Raw genomic sequence first — 24669 nt, 5'->3', positions numbered from 1 at the left:
GAAATACTTGGATTTTAAAGAATTGCAGGCATGTATACGAGAAAAAAAAATATATACTTAAGGCATATAAAAGAGAGAAAACTCCTTCCAATGGAAACCAGTGTCTAATTTTCTACCTCTATGGTGTCACTCCAGCCAAAAGAACACTATTTATCCCATGTTACAGTGTATCTTATAGTAAATAATTAATAAGATTTGCAGAACACCAGCTAGAAAGTCCAATTTGGGGGCAAAATACAAATCAGTGAAAAATATTTTTCATTTGAATTTCAACAGAATCTGTATTATTGACTCTGGTCTACCAGAGTACAACACTGACTGTGTTATACTTTCAGAAGTGCTATTTATATATTGTAACTCTAAGAGCTTCTCTGTTTTCTTCCCAGAAAATAAGTAGTCTTTCATAATTAATATCATGAAATGTTACAGCATCACAGTAACAACACTACAGTTCTCAATTAAAGTGTTGTTTCTACATTGTTTTCAAATGCTTTTAAACAATACTAACTTGCTGGATGAGGTCTTTTCAGGTTTGTTCATGATACGGACATTGTGACATGGACACAAATTACTTGGAACGTCAAAAAATTCAAATCTAGTTTTTGTTGTTCAAATAAATGTATGTACATTGTAAAAAAAAAAAATCTATACCTGCTTCCACCACTTTGTTTCTAAAATTGCTTTATGTTGCTTCTATCATCTTCAACAGAAAAAGGGTAAGAGAGCCAAGATCAAGACCTCAGATATGCTAATAAGGATGTTTCTGTACAATTTCTTAGCTGGAAATGGGGGAATTTGGTATTTATCCTATTAGGAAACTAACCAGGTAATGGTTATTTAAAGTGGCATATTTTGGTGTTCAGAAGAAAACTGTTATATCATACTTACATGATGAAAAAGAGGACAGGATAAAAAAAATCCCAGAACAACAGGAAATAAGTACCCTCATGCAAAACTACAGATAGCATGCAAAAAAAGCTAATAAGCACCTCATAAAGATTATGTCTAGTGCATAGTGTAGTTAGTTTAAATAATATATATACAGTACTTAATTTAGCAGTCTCTCAACATACAGAACCATGAGATATACCTGTTGTTAGATCCAGGAATGCTTCCCTGTTCTCCGTTCTAGATGCATACCATGGCTATATCCTGAAGCCCTATCAAATTCAAACATGGGTGAGAGATATTCCCCTACACCTGTGTGCAGCCCTCCAACTAAAGAAAGCACAGGCAGAGAGGCTGCAGGCTTGGCAAAGCATGATACAGCAAGTCCCTCAACCTAACTACCCAGAACCAGAATCCTGAGGTACACCCAAATGTGTCACCTGTACACAGCACTGAGTTTCATTTTACTAAAGATACGTGCCCTGTGCCACTTCTTCAACAGAGAGCAATATCGAGAGTATTTCAATTAATATTTAAGTATGAATAACTTACTTTTATTTCCAACCAAGGCCACAAGTGGCTGTGTTTCTGATTCTTCATTCACTCTTTTTACCACATTATACCAGTCTTCTAAATTTTCAAAGCTCTGGCCATTGGTAATATCATAAACCAAGAGAATAGCCTAAATAAAAAAATATATTTAAAATGTTACAGGTTATAAAAACATTTGAATATGGTAAAATTTGCATCAGTCTAAATTATTAACATTAGCAGTAACAAATAATGGCATTGTCTCTTTTGAGGAATAATCAAAGGAATTACAAGCTTCTGTAATAAACACATTTCATACAGTATTTGTCCCACATTCCATGCATTCCAAATTCAGATGCTAACTGAACTACAAGGGGAAAAAAAAAAAGACAATTCAGTAAACAGCACAATTATTTAAATTAGAAATATTCCAAACTGCCTATGTTTTATGAAAAACTCAAAAAGCACTTCACACTAATAGTAAGATAAAAATCACACTGGAGAAGGACTTTTATTTTAGTTAAAATTATTTGGAGTTTCACTGTTCTCTTTTCGAAAAAAAAATTAAAAATAAAAGCAGTTCAACTGTACATTTCTGCGCATTGTGTCTCTGCTCTCCTTTGGGAAGAAAGGCCAGATCCCTTCCATCACTGTTGTAAAAGACAAGCAAGAAGTACTGGGAAGCTTTAAAATTTCAAAGGAGAAACTAAAAATGTAGTCAGAAGTCTATTGGTTTTGAGTCCCATGTATTTGGGCCAGGTTACATGTAATAAATACTCAAAACAGAGATTACTGAGGATTCCTCAGAGCTAACATCTTATAAGATAAAGCATAGCCTATTAATAGTCCAAATAGTTCACCTTTTCCCCTCCATAATTGTAAGATCAGCTCTCACAAATCACTCTCAATTATTGAGTCTTCCGTCCCTGCTTTCCACTACACCCTAATAAAGTATCTCATAAATGAGGAATAAAGTCAGAATTGGCTTCTGTTGCACTTGTTCTCATGGTGTTCACATCTGGAAAAAAAATTCCAGCAACTGCACACTGTTCCTCACATGGAATTTTCACAAATATTCTAAAAAAAAATACAACAGATACAAAATTAGCTGCTTTCTATTGACTCACTGTCAATAGAAAAGATTTTTTTCAAGTCAAGTTTTCCAGTCATTTGTCTCAGCCCAGCTTTACTTGATAGTTTCATGAGGAGTGTCTTAGATCGTAAAATAGAGTGCACGCTTATTAAATTAATTTCACAGATGACAACAAACTGGTAGAGACTGCAAGATTATTTGAGAAGAGTTTAGATTATATGATGAGAAACGACCTAAAAATAATAGGATGCAATTCAATAAGTATCATGACAAGTTCAAAGGAAGCAATAATCAAATGCACAACAGGAAACATCTGGCTTTGTAGCAAGTTCTATATAATAGGATCAAGGAGTTATAATAGATCACAGTTGAATATGTCAAGCTTATTTTGTAGTAAAAAGGCAAATACCACACTGGCATGAAATATTTCAGGTGAAATAATGCATCCAGTTTAGGACACTGAATGTCAAGAAAAGCGTAGGCTAGAAGAGACCAGTAACAACAGAAATTTGGAAAACATGACTGACGTCAGAAAATTGAAAAAACTGGACTGTTCCAACAAACACAAGACTGATGGCAGGCATGATGATGCTGGTAAAAGTTTCAAGAGAAGATAACAGGAGTTCTCTTTTTATATGCTCTTATGCATAGTTTGCAGATGACACTAAACTGGGAGGACCAGCCAATATGCCTGAGGGCAGGGCTACAATTCAGAGGTATGTAGACATGCTCAAGGAATGGGCAAACAGGAACCTTGCAACATTCATCAAGGACAAATGCAAAGCCCTGCATCTGAGGAGGAATAAACAATACTGGCTGGGGGAACTGACTGGCTGGGAAGCAACTGAAAACGACCTGCAGGTCTTGGTAGACAGCAAGCCAAATAATGAATATGTTCCCTGGCAGCAAGGATGGCCAATGTGATCCTGGGCTGTATTAGCAGAAGCACAGCCACTAGTTCAAGGGATCTACTCCCTTTTACTCAGCACTTGTTAGATCATATCTAAAGCAATGCATCCAGCCTTAGGCCCCTCAAGACAATGATAACCTGGAGTAAGGTCAGCAGAAGGCCACCAAGATGATCAGAGGCTGGAGCACTTGTCCTATGAGGAAAAGCTGAGAGAATAAGAATTCTTCAGCACGGAGAGGTGGCAGCTCTGGGAGAACCTAAAGGAAGCTTTCTCATACCCATGAGGAAGCTATGAAGGAGATGGAGCCAGGCTCTTCACAGCAGTGCATGGCTGGAGGATAGAACACAATGGGCATAAGTTGAAACAAAAGAAATTCAACCTAGATATAAGGAAAAGCTTTTTTACCATGAGGATAATCAAGCAGTGGAATAGGTTGCCCAAAGAGGTTGCTCAGTCTCAATCCTTAGAGGTTTACAAGAAGGAACTGGAGCAATGTAGTCCCATCTCACAGCTGACCCTACTTTGAGCAGAAAGTTTGACTAGAGACCTCCTGAGATCCTTTCTACCCTGAACTTTCTTACAATTCTGTGATCAATATCACATGTAGCAATAGGTTTAACTTACAGCAAGAGGATTACAGCAAGAGTATATACTAGAAAAAAACACGTAGACAGTAAGAATAGCAAGCTCTGAAATACACCACCTTCAAGGACAGCAGAGTCACCAACACTGGAGGATTTTTGAAGGTTGATAAAAATGAAATAGACATTATACAGGTATAGCTTTGGAGGAGGGCAACAGATCCTACTGAGATCCCTTCAATTTTTATTTCATATGACAGCAATACAAATGTATCTCTTTTCCTTAGATGCCATCAACTCCGTGCCAAAATGAGTTCTTGTTCCTTATATTTATATGGCTCCTATTCATTTCTGAAGAACAGCTTTCACCAGTTCCTTCAAGGAAATTAAGAATTACGATGCCCATCTTTTCCCTTGCTATCTTTCCTCCTTTACTAATCAAATCTAATATTAAACATCCACTTCCCTCTTCCAACTTCTGAACAATTTATTCCTTAATATCTCGTGTCTCAGTTCACTTCTCCTGACTATTTTAACTACCCAAATGCCTGTGCATGTATATTTTTGTCTTTCATAACATAAGCCTTGCTCTAGGAAGGACAAACTGATGTTATTAAATGCTCAGTGGAAAAGAAGAAACTCAAGCTGAAGGACAGGTATTATAAAGGTTTAAAAAAGCCAGACATAACGCTGAACGTTGTAAACGAGAAAGCGCAAATGGCACGCTTCTTTCACCAGTGATCAAGTTCTCTCACCAGCCTTCAGCAAAGCAAAGCAGACTATCTAAACCATCTTCAGTACTGAAGAGTTTAGTGAGAGTTAGATGTAAGATAAAGTTAATAGAATCTGAGCATTTAAGGTTGGCCAACTCTGTTTCTAACTAATTCTTCATCCAAATGCTACTCTGTTACATGGTCTCTAGCCAACTGCAGCCTACCTACACCTTTGGAATAAAGAGTACTCACAGTGGATTTACTGTGAAAGAAATCATTGAAGAAAGTTTGCAACTGGAGCTCACCTAACTTCCTTCTGGTCCCCTTCTCCATGATCTAAAAAATTGCCTCTAAAGCATATCCTTTTCTTAACCAGTCTTTTTTTGAATCTTGTCAATATTTCCTATAATTAAGAAACACAGATGGCAGGTATGACACCTTAGAGACAAAAAAGCAGCATGGCATCCAGGTCATAAAGAATACTTCTTGCTTAGATTTTTGCCACAACCGCACTCTATAAGCAACTTAGTATGATACAGTTAATTAATGAAGGACTACTCATAACTTCACAGGTAAAATTTATTTCACCTTTTTTTATTTAACATAGAAACCCCATCATTGCTTTTACAAAAATATATAATATTTTCCACAAACTTACAGTACATGGAGTACAGAATGTGTGCATAGTATAGAAGCTGTTACTTTCCTATTATGCATAAAGAATTAAGGTGGAAAATTAACACTGGCTTTTGTTACGCAGAAGTAGTGAATTTCCCTGCCATGAAAAAGGTTTGAAACACATGGAGGATAACATGCCAAAACCAGCATGTTAATTCTCTAGTCTCCAGCAACGTGGCAAATAGTCCCTCTTGCATAATTGCACTCTAGTAAGAGAGACATTTTGCCTACATTAGTGCATATGTGAGTGCTTTTTGTTTTGGAATTACAGAGTATTTTCAAAAATAGGTCACTGGAAACTGAGAACATTGCAGAAATTATTTGCTGGTCTTTGGAGAAGGTACAGTCTGTCGTACTCTTATTCTATTAACAAGCCAATTTATGAGGTAGTGTATGCCAGCGCTTAAAGATACTTTAGATATGTGGGTAGGGGAAGCAATCACAGGTAAGAGATGGGAGTGGTTCTCAAATATTTACCACACAAACAGCAGCAGTGCTATTATACAGCAGAACTGCTATTATGGAAGTGGTGTAACCAGGCAATATATCACACTAGACAATCAACATTTAAAAGGTGTCAAGTTTATGTCAGGATTTGTCACAATAAAAAAAAGCTACAGAAAACACTAATTAAGACCATATGTTCTCTTCTTCAGGTTTATCCTCAGCTGCCCTCATCCTATGACTGACTGTAGTATAAAGGAACGAAATTAACTTCCAAATTTCATTAATATTCATTAAATATGCCAAATCAAAATCATAAAATTCTTTTCTAGTCACAGAATATTCATTTTAACAAAGAGTAACTTCATTATGATATCTTGCACATCTGCAGAAATGCTATTTTTACAGGTGAAAACAGTTTACAGTCTACATATACTTAACAACTGTTGTCTTTGCTGATACTGAGACTACTGTCACTCAAATAGATGCAACTGAGTTGCCATAATTGAAGGAGCTACTATCTATCAGCTCAGCTGTGTTAACTGAGTATATGATTACTCTTAGACTCTCTCAATTCTGAGATAAATGTGTCAGTTTTAATCAACACTGACAGAAAGCTGTTTATAGCATTATTTTCATTTATAAAGATCAGAGCTCTTTCCCCCCCCCCAGCTTGCAGAGTTCTTCTGACCCATCAGTGAAATTCAGCTGCCAAGATGGGATGCAGCAACTATATCATTCTGAATGAGCAACACCAGAGAAAATTTTAAAAAGGAAGACAAAAAAGCAACTGCTTCAAGACAGCAAATGAATTGCTATTTCTCCAACCACAACCACGCAAGCAAATTAAATAGGTTCCCATCCTCAAATCTGGCACTCTATTTTAAAACATGGCACAAGAAATCAGGGGCCTCAGTCAAAAAATGGCGTCTTAACAGTAACTTATTCAAAAGATCTATCCTACAGAATTGATTCAGCTCTCATTCAAAGAGCAGGAAACCTCCAGTAGCAAGGTTTGCAGCAAAGTATAGACAGATGCTTCACTCATTCCCCCTGGTATCCTGATCAAATTTCAACTGAGATCAAGTGAACTGCAGACTTGCTATTAAGATAACTTTTTCAGTTACTGTAGATTCTCAGAACTCCCATCTCCAGCTGGTCTTAGTATTTTATAAGTAGGTCTACCATACATTTGGATTTCTGAGTGGAAAACCAAGAATTCAGACACTTGTGATTTCTGAATCTCAAGATGATCAACCAGATGAAGTCTATTCAAGGCTGTCGGCATCTGCAAATACTGGATAAAAGCATAATGCATACTGTAGGCATGCTACAAGCTTTTCTACACATGTATTTTAATTTGAATGATTTAGATTTGGAGAATACATGCAGATGAAAATTTCTGCAACAGATCCAAATCATCTACTCTACGTGTATGTGTACAGCTTGTGTACTTTACAAACAAGATGTTTAAAATCCCAGTTGCACCACACATGCTGACCAAGTGCAACACACCATAGGTACACCTACTTCTTTTGTAGCAACCTTCGCTAGAATTACTCCAATATTTTAAAGGCTTTTTTGTACTGGAGAGCCCAAAACTGAACACAGTACTCCAAATGTAGCCTCAAAAATGTCAGAAGATGATAATCACTTTCCTAGATGTGCCTACTTCACTCTTACTAATGCAGCCCAGTATTCAGTTAGCTTTTACTGTCGCAAAGGTGCATTGCTGACCCCCATTCAACTGTTTTTTTCCAGTAGGATCCATTTCTCCAAAGCCATTTCACAGAATGACTGAGGTTGGAATGGACTTCTAGAGGTCATTTGGTCCAATGCCCCTGTTCAAGCAGTATCACCTAAAGCCAGTTGCCCAGGCCCACGTCCAGATGGCTTTTGAATATTATCTCCAATGGAGACTCCACAACCTCCTTGGGCAACCTGTGCCAGTGCTCAGTCACCCTTCCAGTGAAAAAGTGTTTCCTGATGTTCAGAACGTCCTCTGTTTCAGTTTGTGTGCATTGCCTCTGGTCCTGTCACTAGGCACCACTGAAAAGAGCCGGGCTACACCTTCTTTGCACCCTCCTTTCAGGTATTTCTCTATATTGAACCTTCTCTTCTCCAGGCTAAGCAGTCCCAGCTCTCTCAGCCTTTCCTCACAGGAGAGATGCTCCAGTCGATTAATCAGCTTCATGGTCCTTCACAAGATGCTCTCCAGTTGATTCCCCACCTGCATAAGGTTCTTCTGGCCCAGGTGCAGGACTTCGCATTTGTCTTCAGTGAACTTAACACAGTTTCTATTGGTCCATTCCTTCAGCTGGTCATGGTTTCTCTCCTTCCCTATTTGCAAACTTACAAACAATGTTTTCTTCCATTGTTCAAAGAATTAATAAAAGACATGACTCCAGCACCAACCCCTCGGGAATACGACTTATAGCCAGGTACCAGTAAAACATTGACCTATGGACCTTTAAGTCCAGCTGTCTATTCAGTTTTTCAGTCACCTTACAGTCTGCCCATCCAGTCTGTATCTCTACATTTTGTCCGTAATAATATTATGGAAGATTATGTCTACGGCCTTGCTGAAGTCAAGGTAAATGACATCCACTGCTCTCCTCTCCACAGAAGGCAATCAAGTTGGTTGGGCACAATTTACCCAGGCCAATTCCATGCTAACTCCTCCCAATTACTTTCTTGCTGTTTTGCTGTCCATTCATGGGAATTTTTATACATACTTAAAAGATTTTTCCTCCTAAATACTCTTACTTGTTCTACTTTATCTTTCCTCTTTTTCTTCTAAAAAGCTACAGATGTTCAACATGAAATAAGCTTCTGCCTAGAAACAAGCTGAAAGCAGTGCCTTTCCAAATTATTCACAGCGTTTCATGAACAGATGAAAATAAAGGTAGTTTTATGTGTCTTCAACAGGTGCTGTTAAAAAGCTAATAGAAAAGTGTGTTACAAGTCAGCTTTGATGATAAGAAGCCTGTATGGAGACATTGGCAATACATGCCAACAATAGGAGAGAGAATAGTTCATTAAAAAAATTAGGGTTACAATGAGGATTGGGAGAGGATTAAAGAAGAGATTGGATGTATGGGTTTTTTGTTAATGTGCTCAGAATGACTAAAAATAAAACTTTTGTAACTTTAGGCTTACTGAGAGCAATTTTTTCACTACTTTGGGGCACTGGTATTAACTTTTTGACCTGCTATTGCTGATAAGAAACTCCTAAGTTTATCACCAAATTCAGTACAGAAAAAGTTAATAGTCTTTTATTTCCTTCATTGAGTTTACTTTGGGCATATGGCAACAATTTGTGATTAATCAAATTCCCTCTGTCATGGACACCACTTTCTCCTGTTGCTTGGTAGATCTTTAACAGGGCAGCAAAATGTTTTTTATTAAAAAAAAAAAAAACACATGCAACAGCTAAAAACATTCAGGCATTTTTTGAAAGTGACAAAATGTTAAATTGACAAGTTTGTCTTTATCCTATTAACTAATAAATCCTAATCTCCTTAATTAGCCATTTCTGTGCTGTACTTACTAGTACAAAGTTACTGTCCAATAAAAGTTTTAGGATTCCATATTCCTACTGCTTAAAGTATTGAGGGAAAAAATAAGTGTGTTTTGGTTTTTTTCAGATAAATATATCATTGTATAATAAAATGTTATGCCTATTGTTCTCATTACAAACTCCAAATTAAAGAACAGAGTACCTTTTAGGATTACTCATGTTAAGAAGTTTGGCATATAGTACGTCTTCCTAAATCATCTCGTAACTCAAGATACTGTTATAATATTTAGCTCTTACTTAATCCTAACATTCAGTTTAAGTTGCTTAGTTAACCTCAAGATAAAATTAATTTTCATTGGATAGGAGTTCTGCAAAAATATTTAGCTACCTGGTTGCCTCCTTTTGTTTGCCCTCTTATAACCCCAGATGCATGTATGAGTTTAATGGTGTAGGATTGCTCTTAATTTCCTCCTTCTACTTTTTCCCCCCAGGAGGCATCTGTTCTAAAAGCAGCCACTATATCTACCATGTGGATATCCAAATAGCCTTTACTATTTACTGTGATTGCTTTTCTTAACTCAAGACACAAAGCATGGAAACATACATCTGTTCTTGAGAGTTATTCAGATCTACCCTGAATGTGCACCCTTGCTTTGCTTTTTAAGTCAGTTCTAAGAAATTAACTATGTACCAAAATTAGACTTGAACATTGTCATTTAAGTTTAGGTTAAGCAGAGAGTCAATATTTTTGCAATTTACAAAACCTGTAAAATATGTATAATTTTAAGAACAAAATTTCAATGAATTTTATATAATTACTATAGATACAATTATCATCATTTATACTGTACCTGAGCTCCATAAATATATTTATCCAGCATTTTGCCTCCTATCGTCTGCCCCCCTACATCCCACACTTGAAGAGTAACATTCAAATTTCCTAAAAAAGAAAATGATACAGATATTGCATAACCTGGAAAATTTAGATACAAATAAAATTAAAGATATATTATCATGGCAGGTAATACAGCTCTAGCATATCAACAGCAACAGCTTTTTTACAAGTATACAATAAATAGTAACGAAATTTCAACACCAAGATGACTATCATTTGGAAAAAAGTCACTTGTGTCCAGGTAAGTCATTAAGATGCAATAAAACTATAGCTGGGTATTAACATACTTAATATTTTAACAGAAAAGAACTGGAATTGCACAAAGTATGCAATGACTTTGCATATTAAATTATGCAAAGTATTCTTGACTAGAAATTCAGAAAATTTCAGTTTCTTCACTGAAGAAACGTGTAAAACTTTACAGAGAAAGTTCTATAGCACGGTATTTGGAATTGAAAGGTAATACAATTAATGCCAACTTAACCACATTATTTCATACTCTGTATCTCTTTCCCACCTCCCCTCCAAATTTTCTCTCAAAACTGCATTTTGGTAGTGATGCTCTTAGTACTATACAGTTAAAGAATTATATACCTGACAGATTAAAAAATGGAAATACTGACAGACATCTAAATTGAGGATGCAAACTATGATTTTTCCTCCACCCACCACCACAAAGCAGGCAACTAAACTGGACATGATTTACATAATTTCATCTTCAAACAATCCACACCAAGAATAGATCTTCCTTTCTACTCTAGTCTTTAAGCTATGTTGAAACTGTTAACAGGTTTTCAAAAACAAAGTAATGAAAAATCTGTGTAAATATCGAGTATTCAATATCCTACAAGTCATACATATTCTGCAAGCTAACAACTCAGAAACCCACAGGCTAAATATACACACAGCAATGTATGTCACCACATGGATACAAATGTATTAAAGTATAATTTGGCTCATTTTGCACAGTGAGAACTGTTTTCAAAACCGTACTGACTACCTGAAAGCACCAAACTCTAATACAGTAAGATCTGATGAAAATTTTTCTAATCTACATACAACTCACATGACTTACACGTTAATAACAATTCTACATACTCATAAATAATCATAACTGCCTATTAATTTTATTCCTAGATTTAAAAAAAAAAAAAGCAACAAATTCCACACCGCAATTGAAAGTCGAGTGAAAAGGAACACATTCTTTTGGGCTGCTAAGATAGATATACTCTTAATTCTACTATTTTAAATTATTAACAACCTTCTTATTTTACACAATGTGATCTATTCAGCCATCAATTTATAACTAATACATTCACATTAGTTATGCAAGGGAGTGTGCTCCATGGAAATAAATCATCCCAGTGCTTAGTGAATATAAACAGCAAATTAGAACTATATAGCTGAATATGTGCTACTTGTGGTATTAAATAGACCACATTATGTTTCTATGATGCATCTTGCTTTAATCTGGTTGAAAGCACAGATTTCCTAAACCGCTACTTTGGTCTCAAATATATTGAGATGAATGTGAAACAACCTATTCACAGAATTTTTAATCTACATTGAGTTTTAGCTAATACTAAGATAAAAAATTTCTACGCAGAGCTTAGTAAATACATCATGAACACTTCAATAAAGGCAACCCTTTATAGAATAAAAAGCTTATTTGTTTTGACAGTGCATATACTATGTATTAATTATTTTTAAAGCTTATAACATAAGTGACTGCAAACAATCCAGGAAAGTCTTTCATAAAGCATCTGGTGTGGATAAACTGGTGAATCCGCAGTCTGAAATGACAATGCATCCTCAGTGCATAAACAAACTAAACATATTCAAAAGCTCACTAGACTGCAGTATTCTACCCCTAACTCAGTTGCATGTATTCTACCGGAAATTTACCACATCATTCATGCCAGCTATTTGCTAAAAAAGCTTTATAAATACTATCACTTTCAAACTTAACAATTCTCAGATGCCTAATTTTGTGTTCAAATGCTTTAAAATGTGTCTAACTCCATCTTTCCTCCTAAAAGTAGTAATTATGCACAGCATACTGGGCTTAGCATCTGGATAAATTATCTGAGAAACTTTAATGCAGGAAGTTAAATTAAATGGTCTAACAGTCACTGTTCAACTTAAAAATCTACTATTACAAATTATTTACTTTCCTTCACTAACAACAGAAAAAAGAAACCAGAGAAAAAAGGTTGGAATGTTCTTTTAAGATGAAGTGGTTCTCAATTAAGACCTCACTAACTACTGAAATTCATGCTGATCATCTCCAGTGCAACACACTTCATTCTCCCTTTTTTTCAGTTAGGTCCTGTAGTATTTGCTTTGTGCTCAGATTGATTTGGCGGGAGAAAGAAGAATGTTAGGATTATTCTGACTGAAGGAAAAACTCCAGACAATTTGCCTAGCAAATATTTAATTAAGAACTATGATAGTAGCGCATGAAGTTTTCTGCAGAGAGTTTGATTTAAAAGGAACATACAAACTGGAGAATGACAACAAAACAAAAAGAAATCACGCATAAGACAACAGTTCTTAGAAACAAGGTTAACATACCAATAAAAATAACTGAAGAGTCCCATAAAAAGAATATGTAATACACTGCTAAGGAACACAAAAACACTAACACTTCTTTACTCTGTAGAAAATCCACACAAGCGCGAAGTTAAAATAACTGAGGCAACACAGTGCAGGTATCTAGACTATTTCTGGTATGAACTGAAGCCACTGGGCTGATTCAGTAGTGGTCCTACAGAAGTATACTTGGTGCATTGGTTAACCTTAAAGTGCTGCACAGTCAAGATGGAACTGAAAACACGAGTCTGCCCACTTTTTGCACTGACGAGTTAAAAAAAAAAATCCTTTTAACAGAAGAATCCTGTTTACTGGACTGCACCCACAACCCTCCTAAAAGTATTTGACTATGGCTCTTAAGAATATCTATCAGCAGACCCTCTGACTAACACTACACTATTTAAGCAGTAAAATCTACACCGTGGTTGCATCCAGACTATACAAGATACTGCATGAATAAATATACTGAAATGGATTTGCATTTGAAAAAAATATTTTGAACAAACTGCATGAAGAGAATTTCTCAACAGTTGAACACTAAAAGTCATATTCAAAATTAATCAAAGCATTTACTATTTGTATTAAACCATATTGTTTTACCATGTAAAATATTTACTTTTTTCACTGCAGAACTGAATCAGTTACTAAAACAATGGGAGACAACTACAGCTTTTACTTTAAAAAAAAAAAAACCAGAAAAAGACTACTTTATTTTACAAGCTAAAATGCATTTCTAATGTGGCCTAATGTAAACTTCTGTACAATTCCAGAAAGCGGCAATTTTAAATTCCGAAATCTTTGTTTACATTTAAAGAAGAAAAAAAAAATCAAATACTGAACCATAGTTATTCTTCAATTCTCCCGTTAAATAAGAGAAATTGAGGCTTTTTTTCCTACTGATATACACATTACAGTTTCTGTTCAGCAGTATGAATTAACCTTTCAAGTAAACACAGCAGCTCTGCAAACCCAGAACTAATCAAGAAATTAAAAAAATCCGCTTGCCTAAGTAATGCTTCCCATTCCAGTACTTAGAAATTTTACCTCCCTCTTCTCTTCCTTCCCTCTCACTCCCCACCACCAGTTCAGCTTACCTATAAAACACAGAAATCATATATACCTGAACGCATACACAGGCATAGGCAAAACCAGAATGACAATCAACAGAAAAATGCTTCTTCCCAAATATGAATACATTCCACAAATGTCACTATTTTGTTAATGACAAATAAGGAGAATAGATGTACAGACTTTGTTGCTGGTTTGGTGTATTTTCATCTACATTCTGAATTCATTACAAAATAAACTAGAAGAAAGTAAAACATGAATGAATCAATAGTTGATAATTTTCTGAATTTTCTACTTGGCAAGAATATTTAGAACCCCAGTAATGTACTAATAGCTTCTGTGTGCTTAACAGCTGGAAAAAAACTTGCAAAATACAAGTTCTCAGCATGCACACTGCATGATTTGTGTACACATTCCACTTGCAAGTACTGCTGTTAAGTATTATGCACACTGGTATTTTTAGAGGCATGAGCAGGACAATAAAAAAATTATTCTGTTGATTTTATGGAGAAATAAGCACTGAAATTTGGTACTTTATCACTCACCAGGTACTAAAAAAAAGTACAGCAAAATGACCAAACCAAAATAGTGAATGCAGGAATAGTCTGAAAAGATTATTCTGTCTCACTTAAGAAAATATACAAACATAATCAAGAAATCATTGGCAATGTAATTTTAAGAAAATAAGTTCAAGAACTTTATATATTTTCTTATAACTTCAGGTTATAGTTAAAATACTTCATTTCTGGGTTTGCTTCCCTCCCCACCCTCCACAAGGAAAAAAGACATAACTACAGAACTTGCATCAACTTTATCAAATCTCACTACAACTTTTAATAATTACACATACTTTTTCGAACTTCTTCTGATTTCTGAAACCAGAAGAAAATGCATTTCATTAAATACTTTCATACTTAGAAATCAAGCAACATCGAATCAATGAAAAGACCTATTTCAAACCCCCAATTGTTCGGAGACAAACTTCTACCAGCAACTATTCTTTTTTTTAATTATTTCTTTGCATTTTCCATGCAGTGTGCTGCAACTGGCATCTAAATAGTTTCTTTGCCGTCGTGAAGTGAAACATCTTGAATGCTCAAACTGTATTTTTATGAGTGCCGAGGGACCCTAAATTTTAGTGGTCTATTAAATGCCAGCAATTTCATGCTGCCTTGCATAAAACAGCATTCACGTATTAGAGCACTGCGATTCCATAGCTGCATTATGCTTCTCTCACACAACTTAAATACAAGTTGTGTATTTCATCTAAAAAAAAAGAATCTATTTCTTTCAAAACACATGTACTTTTTCGAGGAACATATTTAAAGTTCCATTTCATTGTTGTATGTTACACTACCCACATGGACAGCAAGTACACTCAAGTAGAGATAATAAAAATCATGAATATAGATAGCATTCATTTTATTTGACTTCAGTGTTTTACTAAAGATATGCTGCAAATGCATAACCCTTTGTCACCTGGCAAGAACATACTAACATAATTTTCTCTGAATAACCTAATTTAGTTTGCCATAAAAAGCACTGTACTAAGCTTATTTAGTATACATTACTTTGAAGAATCTGCTTTTGCAAGTCTTACTGCTGCCCAACCTTCCAGTGTTAGTTTTTGTTCTCTTACCTGGCAATAGTATCCTTTTCAAGAAGAAGTCCAGTCCTATGGTTTGTTTGTACTGTTTTCCAAATGTCTCTTGGGCAAAACGTGTGGCTAAGGATGTCTAAAACAGAATAATATCAAATTAAGTTGTCATTTTAAACAGCAAAAAACTTGATGTTAAACCAGAAGTATGAAATACAGTTAAGCACTTTTTAAATCAATGCATGCTGACAGTGTTCATGGATTTGGATTGACAAACATTCCAGCCAACACCAACATAGCAAGAGGAGGTAGCAAAGGCTACTAATTCATGCAAAAAGAAGCAAGGCGCATTATTTCCTTTGTATTTCAAAGATACTGTGATATTCATATTACAAAATATTACACAGATTTGAATGAGGTGTCATTAGTACGCCCAAATTTACACAAATCTAAGCAACACTATCTATACTTGAAGACCTTATTATTTTTATAAAGCGTTTATTTCCAAAACAAGGGTCCTTCCCTGGTACAGAACACCATGATCCCAGACCTGGGAACTTTCTGGGAGGGAACAGAGATCCGCACTGTGCAGAGTCCCACAGGGGCTCCAAATTGTAGCAGGATTCCTGCCACTGTACATCAAAGTTTCAGGATCAGGGATTACATGAAGTCTAAGATAGGAAGATTGCTTCCTTGTACACAGAAAAAAATAAACTCATGTTACGAATGCACACTTGCAGAATCATTCCTTTAAGCAGAACTCTTGAAACTTATTCCTTCAGTTTATAATTTCTGGATTTATGAAAGTAGACCAATACACTGTTGACCTATATAAAGAATCAGCTTTTATTATATACTGCTAAAAGGATACACAACTAACCTACACAAAGTCATGAAGCAAGGCTTTTATATTCTTTCACTAGCAATTTAAGTTCTTCATGCAAGGCAGGGGAAAAAAAAAAAGGAAAAGGAAAAAAAAGGAAAAAAAAAGGAAAAAAAAAAGGAAAAAAAAAGCAAAAAAAAAGCAAAAAAAAAAGGAAAAAAAAAAGGGGAGAAAAGGGGAGAAAAGGGGAGAAAAGGGGAGAAAAGGGGAGAAAAGGGGAGAAAAGGGGAGAAAAGGGGAGAAAAGGGGAGAAAAGGGGAGAAAAGGGGAGAAAAGGGGAGAAAAGGGGAGAAAAGGGGAGAAAAGGGGAGAAAAGGGGAGAAAAGGGGAGAAAAGGGGGAAAAGGGGGAAAAGGGGGAAAAGGGGGAAAAGGGGGAAAAGGGGGAAAAGGGGGAAAAGGGGGAAAAGGGAGGAAGGGAGGAAGGGAGGAAGGGAGGAAGGGAGGAAGGGAGGAAGAAAAAAAAGAAAAAAGAAAAAAAAAAGAAAAAAAGAAAAAAGAAGAGCCCCACAAGCTAAGGTTAAAAAAAAAGGAAAGAAGAAAAGAGAAGAGCAATTAGAAAGAATACAAAGGTTTGTATTGCAGAAAAAAATAAATATCATATTAAAAATTAATGTCACATAGATAAAAAACATCCTACATCATATTAGTGGAACATGCTTACAAATCACTTGTTGACATGACATCTGAAAATAAAAAAAACCAAAGTAATTTCAGGAAAAAAAAAAATCTAAATATGCATTTTTGTATTGGGGGGAAGCCCAACAGCGTCACAAAACCCTTACACTGTCAGAAAACTCAAAATGGACATGAAGGATTTTTTTTTTTTTTTGCCAGCTTTCCATTCATCAAGACCAAAGAGATAAGTAACATTGTTATTCGAAAATGCTGTAGAGCACATTTAGTTAAAAATGCAAAGCACAATAATGCCAATAGTTCTGAAAAATGAGAGTAGGCAAGTTCTATTAATAGAACGCTTATTAAAAAGATCTAAATTACGCTAAAAATGTCAAATGTACGCAGAAAGAAAAGGTAACTTACTCTTTTTTTGCATGAAAACATGGCCACCAGAGCTCCAGCATTAAAGCTCTAGTATGAATAGGCAAACATTTATTCACCTATTAAATTACCTGTGAAGTAAATAACACAAGATTTACTGTTTTCTTGTTTCTGTATCACTTTAATATTCCTATCACTGTCATATATATATATATATATATATAAAAAAAGATGATATTTTGATATCAGAAGATATGTTTAGGAAGTAATCCAAAAAACAAATTAAGGACTATGGCAACATTTTCACGTACTTCACTGAACTCAAGACCCGAGAAGATTAAAAATAAATAAATGGGGAAAAAAGCAAGTAAACTACAAATAGCATGAATATGCTTATATGTTTATATCTCTGTGGAAAGGGCAAAGACCACAGAGGATGAATCGTGAGAAGATTCTTCTGCCTACAGCTATGTGACAGTAATACTAAGAACATGAACAAAAAAAATTCAATACAGATTTAGACTGTAGTACTAAAAAAAAAAAAAAGAGTAGAACTGATTCTTTTCATCACAATAGTTGGCATGTCAAGACTACAAAGACATTATTTTTAACCTGTCATGACCTTTAAGATGTAGATAAAATAACAACATTGCAAGAATACACCATACAGTCTTCTCCTTGAAATTTTCCTTTCTGCAAAAGTAACCAGTACCCAGAATACAGATTAAAATATCATCTGACTGTATCATAGTATGCTATATTCTCCAACACGCTAATTTAGATCCCCATTAAATACGCAACCACTCCCTTCTTGTTTTAAGGGCTCGGTAAATATTAGTTTTATCACTCTGTGACACTCAATATTCCCCAAGGGCTTCTAGGGGTGTTAGTAAAAATAAACAACATACATTCAATTAACAGCCAACCAATAAGAGCAGCAAGTAATCAACAGTATGGCAAAGTTCTCTTAAACAGTTTTCCTCTACTGTGCTCTTGAATGCAAAGGAATTTACAGCAGAAAATCATTGACTAACTCCTTTTTAATTTTTTTTTCTAATAAATGTTAGAGCTCAAGGAAGGTGTTGGATTACCAGAGTCCTCTATTTATTCACAGAACAAGCATTTATCCACAAAATATTAAGAGCAACAGTTCAAACTTCTCCACAACAGTAAATGGAGAAGTTATGTCAATGCACATTCAAGCACCTCTACAATGCAAACACTCCCTTCAATCCTAAAATTGTTCTCGGCCATGCTTGCCATAAAAGATTTTGCATGACAGTTTTGCCCACAAGGATATGTTGAGTATAATCTATGTAAAAAGTAACCAAAGTTAAATAATGGTTCAGTAGAATTGTAGCTGTAAAAATAAATAAGTGATCAGTGAGCATTTTTTAAAAAAAGATTATGCTCCATTCATAAAATTTCAGCCATTAATCTAGAGATCAGAGGATAGTATGATACCAAGAAGGCCTCATGCCTTGACATCTCTATTAAGACAACCAGGCCGCTAACTTTCATAGTAGACTTTCCATTAGACCCAGTTTGGCAAGTTCACATATTTGCCTTAAACACTTCAAAGCAAATGTTTATATGCTGCTCTGAATAGAAATACACTGTTGAAGGTTGATGTTACAAACTCCCCCCTTTCAGACCAAAAAAATGTCTTTGGGTTCTAACATATAGCACTCAAGACAGCAGTAAAAAATAATACATAAAAATCACAGTATTCTAAGTGCAAAATACAATGGGATATTTGGGAAGGTGCTTTGGAAACAAATGAAGATGCAATTAAACCTCACTGGTGAGGCAAGACAATTTCTTGCTTCTATTTTTCATTGTCAACAACTCATAGTACAAACTGCTGACATGCCCTTCCTAAATACCTACATAGTGAGTAAACAGGAAAAAAAACCCCAAACAATATTTATGAAACAGTAGCAGACAAGTCAAACAGAACAAGCAATGATAGCCAGCTCTAACCAACACAGACTACTCATGAGGACAACATGGAAACTTGTAGAGAAAACCCTGCCGATGACAATTCTTTGAGTAAAATCCTACAGAAGAAAGCTTTCAGAAAGCAATGCCAAAGTGTAGTATCATAGCTGTAAGAAAGAAAAACTAAAAGTCGATGGGAGGCAAGGACATCGTTCTGAAGCCATGAATTTCCATTTCCAACTTTACCAGCCAATTGAGAACTCACTTTCCAAAAAGCAACAGTCCGTCCGTCCCCTTCCCTCCCCCAGTCCCATCTAGAACATCAATGCCATTTTCCAACCACAGCAACATTCACCTCTCAGTCACATCCTATCCCTACTGGCAAGAATTTTAAGACAGACAAAATTAAAAGAAACACTAGGCTAAATAACGCAATGCTTTAACTAGCATAAAACTACATAACTGTCCAACATAGAGAATTTCTGATTGACCAACAGTCTGGCTTTAGGGGGAGGGGAGTATTTTTTAAGCAAAGGAAGTAGTTCTGTCAGCCAAGGCTGATGTCTTTCCACCCCACTCCTAACTACTGATGAAACTTTGTTCTCTGAAAAAGAAAATTATCAAGACTTTTTGACACCAGATGTGCACCTATGAAGCTAGGCCAATCTGCACAGGACACTTGATGCAATTTTTCATTTGCAAGACTGAACAGTGACAACGTTTTTGTCAACATTGATGAAGTTTTTGAGCCTATGTGTAACAGCAAGATCCAGAATTGGCACAATGCTTAAAAATCTGGCATCCTAAAGCAAGCAGGACACCACTCTGCATTCCAGCCTACATTTTAGCTCCTGCAAATTCCCGCACCAAGTCAGGTATTCGCTCTTTCATCCTCATAATCCATTGTTAAGAGAAGGAAAAGGTAGGATGTTTCTGCTATCATATTTTAGTCCCAGTTGCAACAGCTGGCAGAAAGACAGAACCTCGCCTGCTTTGCTCCTCCCACATGCATGTTTTTCAGGACCTCCCTTCCCATGAATAGCTCCAAGATTTCCTTCCAGAGGCCCAAAACCTTTTTCAACAGTAGCAAATCAGAGTAGTTCTAGCTCAAAACAGCGTCATTATATAGTTCAACATTAAGCCAATTTGTGCATAGCAAGAGTAGAAATATCTGGATCATAACATCATTTTTTTTTCAATCCATACTAGTACTGCTGGTTTATTTTAATAGAAAATCATTTTGGCTCAGGAAAAGTGGATTGATTTAAAACCTAGATGTATAAGGCTGCTGTGTGTATGTAAGTTCCATGCTGTAATCAAAATCAGAGCTAACTACTATTAATAAATGCTGTTTATTTTCATCTCACATTGTCCCCGCTTCTGATTTTGATTGTTTTCCTAGCTTGTCTAGTTCATTAAAATCAGTCTCTATTATGATCTTCCTACTAACCAATCTTGTCTTCCTCAATTTTTCTTTTCAACAATTTACCATTTCCTTACCATCTATATTTTACCCTAATACTTTTTCAGATTCTAGTCTCACTCCTCTCATTCCTTCTTCCCTTTTTACTCTTCTCTCCTTAAAGCTTGCTCCAGCAGTGCTTATTCCTACCCTTAAAATTCTATCTAATTATTCATTCAACCACCACAAAACAAATGAATAGAAGCACAACATCCCTCCCTGGCCTCATGGATAGAAGGATTCCTACCTAGCGGAAACACAAACATTCCCCTTAGCTTGAACTGACGCTGACTTGTTTTTAAACTGCTACGAACCCTTGCACAGAACCTGAATCACATTGCTTCTAAACCATGGGTGGGGAAAAAGAAAGCAAGTTTACACCTTCAGCCAGTTGACCCATAAAGACATAATTTTTTTACCCTGGAGAACTCAAGACCAGAGACACCCAGATGGCCAAGAGGGAGGAAATAAAATCTTTTTTTTTTTTTTCCTTTTTTTTTTTGGGGGGGGAGGCGGGGAGGTGGGAAGAAAAGAGGGATGGGTGCAGCAGGAGAGGGGGCAATATAAAGACATCAAATGTGAACACCTCACACTAAACACGAGATGTAGTATTTCAGATATATTCCATTATTTCCTACACTCCTCCAGTCTGATGATCCCAGCAGCAGAGGAAGAGAAAAAACAATGTCTTGCCCAGTAAATGAGAGACTAAGTATGCACGTGTATAAAGACCAGCTGTGAACCAGATGTGAGAGGCAAGCTATTTAGAGTTGAAAACATATAGACATATGCATGTTTCAACAAGTAAGCGGAACGAGTAGCCAACAAAGGAGAGGAACCTCAATGATTCAGTCTTCTGAGGTGCCTGAAATAGCACTAGGTACATTTTATCCTTCTATTCCATGACCCAATCACTTCTTTATTTTTACAAGATCTTACAATAAATCTATTATTGCCAAGTGTTTGCTGTTAGGCCATAAGGATGGCTCGAAGAAGCCTCTATTACAGCATCATCTAGGGGGGACAAGAGGAAAAGCAGCCCACCATAGCATAGCTGCTGCTCATGCAAAATAAACTGCACTTGAAGCACAGGATTCCTAGAGCCAGCAGGAGATTCAGTGAGTGGCAGCTCCCATGTGAGAGGTAGGAACCAGCAGGAATATACATCAAAACTCAAGAACGCTTGAAAATCCATGTTTGGCAAGAGGTTTTGCCACAAGGTGCTGAACAGCAGTAGTGAAACGATTCCTCAGTTTGAATGGAAAACTCCTGGGGAACGCTACCAGTGAAACAGTACTTCAGCTGTCAATCTTGTACATATATTATGCTCTCATCACATAGTCACTTGGAATTGCCCATCTACTGACTCAGATGAATACAATACCACTTCAGACTGGGTTTAGAATCGCTGGAGACAAAAATAATTTTGTTTCTTCATAGAGCTCTATGTAAGTGAGCAAAACCATGCATGTGCTTTCACTAAAAGCTTATTTCTATTAATGGCAGGCAGTTCATTTAAACCACCTCTAAGGATATTTCTACTTTTCAATTGAATGGTGAGGCAGGCAGACTTTCTGCCTCCCCATATTTTCAAGTTAATGATAGAGGAAAAACTGTATTCTTCAAATACACATTAAAATAGTCATTTTATTGTATATCTCGCAAAAGGATTCAGGATTGCAATAGAGATGTTCACAAGCGTAAGTAAAAGATCAGAGACTATTCCCATGGGTAAGAAAGCACACTCTCTTTTGCTTCTTTGGTTTCTATTTGTGAAAATTTCTCTTTTTAAAAGTATAACTTGTTTATAGACAAACTGCTTATAAATAGTAATTATATTGATAGAGGGAAAAAACCCGTAACAGTCACAAACAAAACCTACATTGACCCAGAAGCGTCTTTCCAAACTCGGAAACACTAACTCAAACAGATGCAAACTGTTCTGTCCACCTCAGGAGATTATTAGCTCTGAGGCCGAAACGAAGAGCGCCTGGAAACCCAGCGGAGCACCCTTCCCTACTCCTCGTTTCGGCGGGAACCGCGAATTCCCGTGCCGGCCCCTGCGAACAGCTTCGGGCTATTCCAACAACTCCGGCTGAGCAATTACCCGTCACGGGTGCGCGATCTGCAGCGCACGGGGATCGGTGGGGAAACGCCATACCGGGCAGTACCACAGTAATTACGTTATTAGCCGCTCCTTTCACTAAGGCTCAAGCAAATTGGATTAAAGTCGTACACGTCTGTTTATTGACCAAGCCTCTTCGGGTGCCGCGAAGGTACGGAAACGCCGTTGGAGGGTTCCGCTGCCAAGCGCAGAGCGGACACAGCGGCCCCGGAGCGAAGCTCCCGGAGAGAAGCCCGCCCCTGCCTGCCGGCCAGGGAACGACGGAGGCCCGTCCCGGCTCTCCGCTACGCCCCCGCCCCACACACGTAGGGGATACAACGGAGAGGAAGAAGTGCAGGGCCGAGGGAGCAGTCAGCCGGCGTCACGACGCCGAGTATCGCGACAACGGCAGCGCAATAGACTTGAAAGCGCCCCGGGCTGCTCCCTCCTCAGCGGGAGGGCCTGAGGGGGAAGGCCAGGAACGGGGCACAGGGCACCGCGGAGACAGAGAGGAGCGGGGCGCTGCCGGCGGGGGCCGGCACTGACCTTGCCAGTGGTGCCGTCCCCCAGCACCACTAGCTTGAGCTGGCGGTCCGGACTCTCCTCCTCCTCCGAGTCCGACATGGTCTCTACGCCCCCGGCGGGAAGGAGAAGAGGCGGAGGGCAACCGGGAGGGACGGGGTGCAGGGCCGAGGAGGGGAAGGGGGAAAGGAGCGAGCGCCGCCCTCACGGAGCCGGCAGCGGTGCAGAGGCCGGAACCGCCATCTTCCCTCAGCGCCCCCGCCGTCGCTATGGCCCGCACAGGGACGAAACCAACGAGAGAACGGAGCGAAGGGGGAGAGGGGAGCTCGTGGGCGGGAGCTACAGCAGCAAGTCCAACAGCCGCTGCGGGTGCAGGCAAGGGGCATCCCCGACACCCTCACTTCCCTTCCCCCCCCCCCCCCCGAGACCGGCCGAATGGTTCAGCCCGACTCCGCTACACGCAGCGGTGGTTTAGCCCCGAAGTGACGCCCCGCGCGGTAACTAAGGAACGTGGAGGTCAGAGGTGTCGCGTGGGCGGGGCTAACGGCCCCACCGGCCGCGCGCGCAGCGGGGCGCTCTGCCATCCCGAGTAGCCGGGGTACGGTGCGGGGCCGGCCGGGCGATGTCCGGCCCTCTCGGCCGCGGGGCCCTGCCCGCGGTGGCTGCAGGCCTCCGGGAACGGACCGCGCCGGCCGGCCACTTGAAGGCTTACACAGGGGACCTGAAAACCGGGCAATGGCCGGAGAGGTTCCCTGGGTGCTGCCGAGCTGAGGTGATCCGCTTTCACCAAGGGGCTGCGTTTTCATCCCGGCTGCGTCCACCTGCGCCGCCGAGTCCCCTTCTTGGCTGGGCTGCCACACAGCAACAAGACGTACTAATACTTTTAAAGCAGTGTGCTGACACGGAAAGCGAACACGGCAGCAGGCGCCGCACCGAGCCCCGCCTCGTTTCCCCACGTCGCAGCTCGGACGTTCTCGGCAGCTCTTTGCCTAACCTGCCAAACCCACCGGGTTTCCTTAGCAATCTACTCACAACTTTCATACCTATATATGCAACTAGTAAGAAAACTTGCCTACACAGCCCTAACTGAATTTTAAACCATTATTTTATTATGCACAATGATTATGGGCGACAGTTTGTAAAGTCGTCTGCAGCGGCCTTTCACATATTTGAAAATTTAGTGTGTCTTCAGTCTGTTGTCTTTTCCGTAGACTAAACAACTCCACTTGGTTCAGGCTTTCCCTGGGTT

At 38.1% G+C, this 24669-nt stretch overlaps 1 protein-coding gene across 3 annotated transcripts in view; it reads right to left on the bottom strand.

The window, feature by feature from the left end:
• The window catches only part of RAB28 (RAB28, member RAS oncogene family), a 67572-nt gene extending 43862 nt beyond the window's left edge, over positions 1–23710 (bottom strand). Inside the window, exons 1-5 of one of the 3 annotated variants that reach the window (XM_075752473.1) lie at positions 23445–23702; positions 17434–17522; positions 15554–15650; positions 10211–10299; positions 1441–1570 (exon numbers count right to left, since the gene is read on the bottom strand). In XM_075752473.1, the coding sequence (XP_075608588.1) occupies positions 1441–1570; positions 10211–10299; positions 15554–15650; positions 17434–17454 (337 nt within the window). In that variant the 5' untranslated portion in view covers positions 17455–17522; positions 23445–23702. Of the gene's footprint in view, positions 1–1440; positions 1571–10210; positions 10300–15553; positions 15651–17433; positions 17523–23444 lie in introns of all 3 variants that reach the window. The other 2 variants (XM_075752472.1, XM_075752471.1) reach the window with 2 other exon arrangements.
• Positions 23711–24669: the final 959 nt, after the last annotated feature.

This window comes from Balearica regulorum, chromosome 4 (assembly GCF_011004875.1).
Source record: "Balearica regulorum gibbericeps isolate bBalReg1 chromosome 4, bBalReg1.pri, whole genome shotgun sequence".
NCBI classification, from domain to species: domain Eukaryota; kingdom Metazoa; phylum Chordata; class Aves; order Gruiformes; family Gruidae; genus Balearica; species Balearica regulorum.
The sequence above is the reverse complement of the archived record's forward strand: the minus strand, read 5'-3'. Positions and strand labels throughout refer to the sequence as shown.